This window comes from Penaeus vannamei, chromosome 33 (assembly GCF_042767895.1).
Source record: "Penaeus vannamei isolate JL-2024 chromosome 33, ASM4276789v1, whole genome shotgun sequence".
Taxonomy (NCBI): domain Eukaryota; kingdom Metazoa; phylum Arthropoda; class Malacostraca; order Decapoda; family Penaeidae; genus Penaeus; species Penaeus vannamei.
In genome coordinates, this window is record NC_091581.1 from 28,315,011 (window position 1) to 28,325,010 (window position 10,000).

At 62.5% G+C, this 10,000-nt stretch overlaps 1 protein-coding gene across 1 annotated transcript in view; it reads right to left on the minus strand.

Moving 5' to 3' along the window:
• Positions 1-2,579: 2,579 nt before the first annotated feature.
• The window catches only part of LOC138867979 (sericin 1-like), a 22,221-nt gene continuing 14,800 nt past the window's right edge, over positions 2,580-10,000 (minus strand). The window contains exons 4-10 of the mRNA XM_070145282.1: positions 9,983-10,000; positions 9,626-9,847; positions 8,216-8,437; positions 6,752-6,973; positions 5,126-5,347; positions 2,759-3,262; positions 2,580-2,704 (exon numbers count right to left, since the gene is read on the minus strand). The exon at positions 9,983-10,000 is cut by the window's right edge and continues 204 nt beyond it. Of these exons, the coding sequence (XP_070001383.1) occupies positions 2,580-2,704; positions 2,759-3,262; positions 5,126-5,347; positions 6,752-6,973; positions 8,216-8,437; positions 9,626-9,847; positions 9,983-10,000 (1,535 nt within the window). The remainder of the gene's footprint in view (positions 2,705-2,758; positions 3,263-5,125; positions 5,348-6,751; positions 6,974-8,215; positions 8,438-9,625; positions 9,848-9,982) is intronic.

Consider the following 10,000-nt stretch of genomic DNA (forward strand, 5'->3'; position numbering starts at 1 on the left):
CTCTCTCTCTCTCTCTCTCTTCTTCATCTCCCTCCCCCTTCTCTCTCTCTCTTCCTACACACATACTTTTATCCACTCTTACCTGCACCAGCTGTATCTTGAGAACCTGAAATTTGCATAAAGATGGCTAATGAGGTGTTCATATTACAGAGTAAACCCGCTGTACCCCCCCCCCCTCCAACCCCCACGCTCCCCTCCAACCCCCCACGCCCCCCTCCAACCCCCCACGCCCCCCTCCCGCCCCGTGCCTCTAATATAATGGAAAATTTGCTGCGCGTTTCCCGGCTTGGCCATTTTGCAGAACGCTGGACGAAAAGTATGTGATGATTAAGGGAGAAATGGCGAGAATGGAAGATGAGAGGAGACGGTGCGCGGATGAAGGGGGATTACGGAAGGGAATGGAAGAAAGAGGGGAAGAGAGAGAGAGGTGGAAAGGCGGAAGGAGGGATATTGGATGGAGAATGGAGGAGAGGAGAGAGAGGGAGGGAAGATAGAGAAAGGAGGGAGGGACTGAGAAGAAGAAGAAGAGGAGGAGGAAACGGAGGAGAATACGAAAAAAAAGGAAACATATAGAAAAAGAAGGAGAAGGAGAACAAGGAGAGCAAGGTGAGAGAGAGAGAGAGAGAGAGAGAGAGAGAGAGAGAGAGAGAGAGAGAGAGAGAGAGAGAGAGAGAGAGAGAGAGAGATGGAGTGGGAGAGAGAGAAAGAGAGAGAGAAAGAGAGAGAGCAACGGAAAAGGCATAAATTTAGATAGATAATCAAACACCAATATACATATTCTCATAAACAGAAAAGTAAAACAGACAATAACAAGGATAATGATATTAATTAGTAATGAGATGATGATGTTGTTGACAGTAACTAATGATAACAGTGATAGTAATGTTACTAATATTAACAATAACTACAAAACAACAACAGTAATAATAGTAATAGTAATGATGATAATAACAACATTAATAATAATAGTAATAATAATAGTAATAATGATAATAATGATAATGAATATAATTATAACAACAACAGTAATGAAATAATAATAATAATGATAATAACAATAACAATAATGATAATGAAAATAATAATGACAATAATGATAATGAAGATGATGATGATGATGAGGAGGATAATAATGATCATAATAATAATAATGATAACAATGATAATGATAATAGTGAGGATAATAATGATGATATAAATAACAAAAATTATATTGATAATAATAATGACAACAATAATAATAACGATAATGATAACACCACCACCACCATCAACAACAACAAATAAGACAAAAGGAAAGAAAACAAAAAGAAAACGAAAGAAAACCGGGGAGAAGGGAAAGGCAAGAAGCCGACTGAGTTCACAATGCAACACTTGCTGAACCTGAGCTGAACATGCAAGCCTCTTTTCGTGCAACATGAAGCCAGCCGGAGTTAGGAAATGATATTGCAAGAGACTTTTATATCTGACTGGGTATACAAGCTGTCGAAAAGGGAGAACGAAGGAGGAGGAGAAGGAAGAAAAGGAGAGCGAAAGTGTGGAAGAGAAGATTGGAGGATTTTTCTTTTCTTTGTTCTGAAACACTGGTGATATATATATATATATATATATATATATATATATATATATATATATATATATATATATATATATATATATATATATATATATATATTTCGTATTCGATGAGAATTGTCTTGTGGAACTCTATTATAATGTAATAATCATATAACAACGTTTTTTTTTTTTTACAGAACAAAAAGAAGTAATAATAAATAAACAAATTAATCAATAATGAAATAAAAAGATGATGATGATAATTACAATAGCGACATCAACATCAAGAGTGATTATAATTGTCACAACTGCGAGCCGCTACACTGCGGTTGTAAGTTTCGTCGCCCAGGACCTTCAGCGATGTTTACCTGAGCCGGAGAGGCAGGCTTAGGTGGGATGAGGTCAACCGTGTTTAGTCACTTTGATTTGTGAGGAATGTGGGTGTCGGACTTAAACATCGACGATTTTGCATATAATGCGCGATTTTTGGCAATTCGTCAGTTCTCCTGGAAAGACTCTTCAGTGCTTCTGTGATGTGTTAGTGACGACCTCTTACGCCATGTGACCTCGCCTGCTCCACTTCTCCCGTGCCTGTTAGTCTCCTGCCTCCTCTGTGTAATGTACTTTGTGTAAAAAGTGTTTCAATATATTCCTCCCGTATGTTTTCTCTGGTGTTTCACTGTTAACCTGGCCGATCTGATCATACCCTACAAACGAACGCTGACATTGGCGACCTTGCCAATATCAGACGGTCAGTAAGACAGCACCATGAGGAACTATGTGGAGGAAGGCGATAGGCTGGGCCTCGAGGGGATGGCCTTTTTACACTATATCGAGGAGCAGGAGAAGATCAGGACTGAGCAGCTGGCTCTGTATTATCAGAGAAGGGAGGAGCAGAGGCGTCGAATGGAAGAGGATCGTCGCAGGGGCCGCGAGGAGGAAAGACGTCGGAAGGCTGACCAGGCTGCTTGAAGGAATGTGGGTCCCTTCCTCTGGGCTTACCCTGGAGTCGTCCGGGAAACTCATGAACTCCCGGGGGTGAGACTGCCTACGGTACCGTCGCAGCGGGAAGCCTGTCGGCCGGAGGAGCTGCCTGCCGAGGTCGTGTCGGAGGAGCTGCCTGCCGAGGACGTGTCGGAGGAGCTGCCTGCCGAGGACGTGTCGGAGGAGCTGCCTGCCGAGGACGTGTCGGAGGAGCTGCCTGCCGAGGACGTGTCGGAGGAGCTGCCTGCCGAGGACGTGTCGGAGGAGCTGCCTGCCGAGGACGAACTCCCGGGGGTGAGACTGCCCACGGTACCGTCACCCGTGGACTCGATCCATCTGCCAAAGGACCCGTCGCAGTGGGAAGCCTGTCGGCCGGAGGAGCTGCCTGCCGAGGACGTGTCGGAGGAGCTGCCTGCCGAGGACGAACTCCCGGGGGTGAGACTGCCCACGGTACCGTCACCCGTGGACTCGATCCGTCTGCCAAAGGACCCGTCGCAGCGGGAAGCCTGTCGGCCGGAGGAGCTGCCTGCCGAGGACGTGTCGGAGGAGCTGCCTGCCGAGGACGAACTCCCGGGGGTGAGACTGCCCACGGTACCGTCACCCGTGGACTCGATCCGTCTGCCAAAGGACCCGTCGCAGCGGGAAGCCTGTCGGCCGGAGGAGCTGCCTGCCGAGGACGTGTCGGAGGAGCTGCCTGCCGAGGACGTGTCGGAGGAGCTGCCTGCCGAGGACGTGTCGGAGGAGCTGCCTGCCGAGGTCGTGTCGGAGGAGCTGCCTGCCGAGGTCGTGTCGGAGGAGCTGCCTGCCGAGGTCGTGTCGGAGGAGCTGCCTGCCGAGGACGTGTCGGAGGAGCTGCCTGCCGAGGACGTGTCGGAGGAGCTGCCTGCCGAGGACGTGTCGGAGGAGCTGCCTGCCGAGGACGTGTCGGAGGAGCTGCCTGCCGAGGACGTGTCGGAGGAGCTGCCTGCCGAGGACGTGTCGGAGGAGCTGCCTGCCGAGGACGTGTCGGAGGAGCTGCCTGCCGAGATCGTGCCGGAGGAGCTGCCTGCCGAGGTCGTATCGGAGGAGCTGCCTGCCGAGGACGTGTCGGAGGAGCTGCCTGCCGAGGACGTGTCGGAGGAGCTGCCTGCCGAGGACGTGTCGGAGGAGCTGCCTGCCGAGGACGTGTCGGAGGAGCTGCCTGCCGAGGACGTGTCGGAGGAGCTGCCTGCCGAGGACGTGTCGGAGGAGCTGCCTGCCGAGGACGTGTCGGAGGAGCTGCCTGCCGAGGACGTGTCGGAGGAGCTGCCTGCCGAGGACGTGTCGGAGGAGCTGCCTGCCGAGGACGTGTCGGAGGAGCTGCCTGCCGAGGACGTGTCGGAGGAGCTGCCTGCCGAGGACGTGTCGGAGGAGCTGCCTGCCGAGGACGTGTCGGAGGAGCTGCCTGCCGAGGACGTGTCGGAGGAGCTGCCTGCCGAGGACGTGTCGGAGGAGCTGCCTGCCGAGGACGTGTCGGAGGAGCTGCCTGCCGAGGACGTGTCGGAGGAGCTGCCTGCCGAGGTCGTGTCGGAGGAGCTGCCTGCCGAGGACGTGTCGGAGGAGCTGCCTGCCGAGGACGTGTCGGAGGAGCTGCCTGCCGAGGACGTGTCGGAGGAGCTGCCTGCCGAGGACGTGTCGGAGGAGCTGCCTGCCGAGGACGTGTCGGAGGAGCTGCCTGCCGAGGACGTGTCGGAGGAGCTGCCTGCCGAGGACGTGTCGGAGGAGCTGCCTGCCGAGGACGTGTCGGAGGAGCTGCCTGCCGAGGTCGTGTCGGAGGAGCTGCCTGCCGAGGTCGTGCCGGAGGAGCTGCCTGCCGAGGACGTGTCGGAGGAGCTGCCTGCCGAGGACGTGTCGGAGGAGCTGCCTGCCGAGGACGTGTCGGAGGAGCTGCCTGCCGAGGTCGTGTCGGAGGAGCTGCCTGCCGAGGTCGTGTCGGAGGAGCTGCCTGCCGAGGACGTGTCGGAGGAGCTGCCTGCCGAGGACGTGTCGGAGGAGCTGCCTGCCGAGGACGTGTCGGAGGAGCTGCCTGCCGAGGACGTGTCGGAGGAGCTGCCTGCCGAGGACGTGTCGGAGGAGCTGCCTGCCGAGGACGTGTCGGAGGAGCTGCCTGCCGAGGACGTGTCGGAGGAGCTGCCTGCCGAGGACGTGTCGGAGGAGCTGCCTGCCGAGGACGTGTCGGAGGAGCTGCCTGCCGAGGACGTGTCGGAGGAGCTGCCTGCCGAGGACGTGTCGGAGGAGCTGCCTGCCGAGGACGTGTCGGAGGAGCTGCCTGCCGAGGACGTGTCGGAGGAGCTGCCTGCCGAGGACGTGTCGGAGGAGCTGCCTGCCGAGGACGTGTCGGAGGAGCTGCCTGCCGAGGACGTGTCGGAGGAGCTGCCTGCCGAGGACGTGTCGGAGGAGCTGCCTGCCGAGGACGTGTCGGAGGAGCTGCCTGCCGAGGACGTGTCGGAGGAGCTGCCTGCCGAGGTCGTGTCGGAGGAGCTGCCTGCCGAGGACGTGTCGGAGGAGCTGCCTGCCGAGGACGTGTCGGAGGAGCTGCCTGCCGAGGACGTGTCGGAGGAGCTGCCTGCCGAGGACGTGTCGGAGGAGCTGCCTGCCGAGGACGTGTCGGAGGAGCTGCCTGCCGAGGACGAACTCCCGGGGGTGAGACTGCCCACGGTACCGTCAACCGTGGACTCGATCCGTCTGCCAAAGGACCCGTCGCAGCGGGAAGCCTGTCGGCCGGAGGAGCTGCCTGCCGAGGACGTGTCGGAGGAGCTGCCTGCCGAGGACGTGTCGGAGGAGCTGCCTGCCGAGGACGTGTCGGAGGAGCTGCCTGCCGAGGACGTGTCGGAGGAGCTGCCTGCCGAGGACGTGTCGGAGGAGCTGCCTGCCGAGGACGTGTCGGAGGAGCTGCCTGCCGAGGACGTGTCGGAGGAGCTGCCTGCCGAGGACGTGTCGGAGGAGCTGCCTGCCGAGGACGTGTCGGAGGAGCTGCCTGCCGAGGACGTGTCGGAGGAGCTGCCTGCCGAGGACGTGTCGGAGGAGCTGCCTGCCGAGGACGTGTCGGAGGAGCTGCCTGCCGAGGACGTGTCGGAGGAGCTGCCTGCCGAGGACGTGTCGGAGGAGCTGCCTGCCGAGGACGTGTCGGAGGAGCTGCCTGCCGAGGTCGTGTCGGAGGAGCTGCCTGCCGAGGTCGTGTCGGAGGAGCTGCCTGCCGAGGTCGTGTCGGAGGAGCTGCCTGCCGAGGACGTGTCGGAGGAGCTGCCTGCCGAGGACGTGTCGGAGGAGCTGCCTGCCGAGGACGTGTCGGAGGAGCTGCCTGCCGAGGACGTGTCGGAGGAGCTGCCTGCCGAGGACGTGTCGGAGGAGCTGCCTGCCGAGGACGTGTCGGAGGAGCTGCCTGCCGAGGACGTGTCGGAGGAGCTGCCTGCCGAGGACGTGTCGGAGGAGCTGCCTGCCGAGGACGTGTCGGAGGAGCTGCCTGCCGAGGACGTGTCGGAGGAGCTGCCTGCCGAGGACGTGTCGGAGGAGCTGCCTGCCGAGGACGTGTCGGAGGAGCTGCCTGCCGAGGACGTGTCGGAGGAGCTGCCTGCCGAGGACGTGTCGGAGGAGCTGCCTGCCGAGGACGTGTCGGAGGAGCTGCCTGCCGAGGACGTGTCGGAGGAGCTGCCTGCCGAGGACGTGTCGGAGGAGCTGCCTGCCGAGGACGTGTCGGAGGAGCTGCCTGCCGAGGACGTGTCGGAGGAGCTGCCTGCCGAGGACGTGTCGGAGGAGCTGCCTGCCGAGGACGTGTCGGAGGAGCTGCCTGCCGAGGACGTGTCGGAGGAGCTGCCTGCCGAGGACGTGTCGGAGGAGCTGCCTGCCGAGGACGTGTCGGAGGAGCTGCCTGCCGAGGACGTGTCGGAGGAGCTGCCTGCCGAGGACGTGTCGGAGGAGCTGCCTGCCGAGGACGTGTCGGAGGAGCTGCCTGCCGAGGACGTGTCGGAGGAGCTGCCTGCCGAGGACGTGTCGGAGGAGCTGCCTGCCGAGGACGTGTCGGAGGAGCTGCCTGCCGAGGACGTGTCGGAGGAGCTGCCTGCCGAGGACGTGTCGGAGGAGCTGCCTGCCGAGGACGTGTCGGAGGAGCTGCCTGCCGAGGACGTGTCGGAGGAGCTGCCTGCCGAGGACGTGTCGGAGGAGCTGCCTGCCGAGGACGTGTCGGAGGAGCTGCCTGCCGAGGACGTGTCGGAGGAGCTGCCTGCCGAGGACGTGTCGGAGGAGCTGCCTGCCGAGGACGAACTCCCGGGGGTGAGACTGCCCACGGTACCGTCGCCCGTGGACTCGATCCGTCTGCCAAAGGACCCGTCGCAGCGGGAAGCCTGTCGGCCGGAGGAGCTGCCTGCCGAGGACGTGTCGGAGGAGCTGCCTGCCGAGGACGTGTCGGAGGAGCTGCCTGCCGAGGACGTGTCGGAGGAGCTGCCTGCCGAGGACGTGTCGGAGGAGCTGCCTGCCGAGGACGTGTCGGAGGAGCTGCCTGCCGAGGACGTGTCGGAGGAGCTGCCTGCCGAGGTCGTGCCGGAGGAGCTGCCTGCCGAGGACGTGTCGGAGGAGCTGCCTGCCGAGGACGTGTCGGAGGAGCTGCCTGCCGAGGACGTGTCGGAGGAGCTGCCTGCCGAGGACGTGTCGGAGGAGCTGCCTGCCGAGGACGTGTCGGAGGAGCTGCCTGCCGAGGACGTGTCGGAGGAGCTGCCTGCCGAGGACGTGTCGGAGGAGCTGCCTGCCGAGGACGTGTCGGAGGAGCTGCCTGCCGAGGACGTGTCGGAGGAGCTGCCTGCCGAGGACGTGTCGGAGGAGCTGCCTGCCGAGGACGTGTCGGAGGAGCTGCCTGCCGAGGACGTGTCGGAGGAGCTGCCTGCCGAGGACGTGTCGGAGGAGCTGCCTGCCGAGGACGTGTCGGAGGAGCTGCCTGCCGAGGACGTGTCGGAGGAGCTGCCTGCCGAGGACGTGTCGGAGGAGCTGCCTGCCGAGGACGTGTCGGAGGAGCTGCCTGCCGAGGACGTGTCGGAGGAGCTGCCTGCCGAGGACGTGTCGGAGGAGCTGCCTGCCGAGGACGTGTCGGAGGAGCTGCCTGCCGAGGACGTGTCGGAGGAGCTGCCTGCCGAGGACGTGTCGGAGGAGCTGCCTGCCGAGGACGTGTCGGAGGAGCTGCCTGCCGAGGACGTGTCGGAGGAGCTGCCTGCCGAGGACGTGTCGGAGGAGCTGCCTGCCGAGGACGTGTCGGAGGAGCTGCCTGCCGAGGACGTGTCGGAGGAGCTGCCTGCCGAGGACGTGTCGGAGGAGCTGCCTGCCGAGGACGTGTCGGAGGAGCTGCCTGCCGAGGACGTGTCGGAGGAGCTGCCTGCCGAGGACGTGTCGGAGGAGCTGCCTGCCGAGGACGTGTCGGAGGAGCTGCCTGCCGAGGACGTGTCGGAGGAGCTGCCTGCCGAGGACGTGTCGGAGGAGCTGCCTGCCGAGGTCGTGCCGGAGGAGCTGCCTGCCGAGGACGTGTCGGAGGAGCTGCCTGCCGAGGACGTGTCGGAGGAGCTGCCTGCCGAGGACGTGTCGGAGGAGCTGCCTGCCGAGGACGTGTCGGAGGAGCTGCCTGCCGAGGACGTGTCGGAGGAGCTGCCTGCCGAGGACGTGTCGGAGGAGCTGCCTGCCGAGGACGTGTCGGAGGAGCTGCCTGCCGAGGACGTGTCGGAGGAGCTGCCTGCCGAGGACGAACTCCCGGGGGTGAGACTGCCCACGGTACCGTCGCCCGTGGACTCGATCCGTCTGCCAAAGGACCCGTCGCAGCGGGAAGCCTGTCGGCCGGAGGAGCTGCCTGCCGAGGACGTGTCGGAGGAGCTGCCTGCCGAGGACGTGTCGGAGGAGCTGCCTGCCGAGGACGTGTCGGAGGAGCTGCCTGCCGAGGACGTGTCGGAGGAGCTGCCTGCCGAGGACGTGTCGGAGGAGCTGCCTGCCGAGGACGTGTCGGAGGAGCTGCCTGCCGAGGACGTGTCGGAGGAGCTGCCTGCCGAGGTCGTGTCGGAGGAGCTGCCTGCCGAGGACGTGTCGGAGGAGCTGCCTGCCGAGGACGTGTCGGAGGAGCTGCCTGCCGAGGACGTGTCGGAGGAGCTGCCTGCCGAGGACGTGTCGGAGGAGCTGCCTGCCGAGGACGTGTCGGAGGAGCTGCCTGCCGAGGACGTGTCGGAGGAGCTGCCTGCCGAGGACGTGTCGGAGGAGCTGCCTGCCGAGGACGTGTCGGAGGAGCTGCCTGCCGAGGACGTGTCGGAGGAGCTGCCTGCCGAGGACGTGTCGGAGGAGCTGCCTGCCGAGGTCGTGTCGGAGGAGCTGCCTGCCGAGGACGTGTCGGAGGAGCTGCCTGCCGAGGACGTGTCGGAGGAGCTGCCTGCCGAGGACGTGTCGGAGGAGCTGCCTGCCGAGGACGTGTCGGAGGAGCTGCCTGCCGAGGACGTGTCGGAGGAGCTGCCTGCCGAGGACGTGTCGGAGGAGCTGCCTGCCGAGGACGTGTCGGAGGAGCTGCCTGCCGAGGACGTGTCGGAGGAGCTGCCTGCCGAGGACGTGTCGGAGGAGCTGCCTGCCGAGGACGTGTCGGAGGAGCTGCCTGCCGAGGACGTGTCGGAGGAGCTGCCTGCCGAGGACGTGTCGGAGGAGCTGCCTGCCGAGGACGTGTCGGAGGAGCTGCCTGCCGAGGACGTGTCGGAGGAGCTGCCTGCCGAGGACGTGTCGGAGGAGCTGCCTGCCGAGGACGTGTCGGAGGAGCTGCCTGCCGAGGACGTGTCGGAGGAGCTGCCTGCCGAGGACGTGTCGGAGGAGCTGCCTGCCGAGGACGTGTCGGAGGAGCTGCCTGCCGAGGACGTGTCGGAGGAGCTGCCTGCCGAGGACGTGTCGGAGGAGCTGCCTGCCGAGGACGTGTCGGAGGAGCTGCCTGCCGAGGACGTGTCGGAGGAGCTGCCTGCCGAGGACGTGTCGGAGGAGCTGCCTGCCGAGGACGTGTCGGAGGAGCTGCCTGCCGAGGACGTGTCGGAGGAGCTGCCTGCCGAGGACGTGTCGGAGGAGCTGCCTGCCGAGGACGTGTCGGAGGAGCTGCCTGCCGAGGACGTGTCGGAGGAGCTGCCTGCCGAGGACGAACTCCCGGGGGTGAGACTGCCCACGGTACCGTCGCCCGTGGACTCGATCCGTCTGCCAAAGGACCCGTCGCAGCGGGAAGCCTGTCGGCCGGAGGAGCTGCCTGCCGAGGACGTGTCGGAGGAGCTGCCTGCCGAGGACGTGTCGGAGGAGCTGCCTGCCGAGGACGTGCCGGAGGAGCTGCCTGCCGAGGACGTGTCGGAGGAGCTGCCTGCCGAGGACGTGTCGGAGGAGCTGCCTGCCGAGGACGTGTCGGAGGAGCTGCCTGCCGAGGACGTGTCGGAGGAGCTGCCTGCCGAGGACGTGTCGG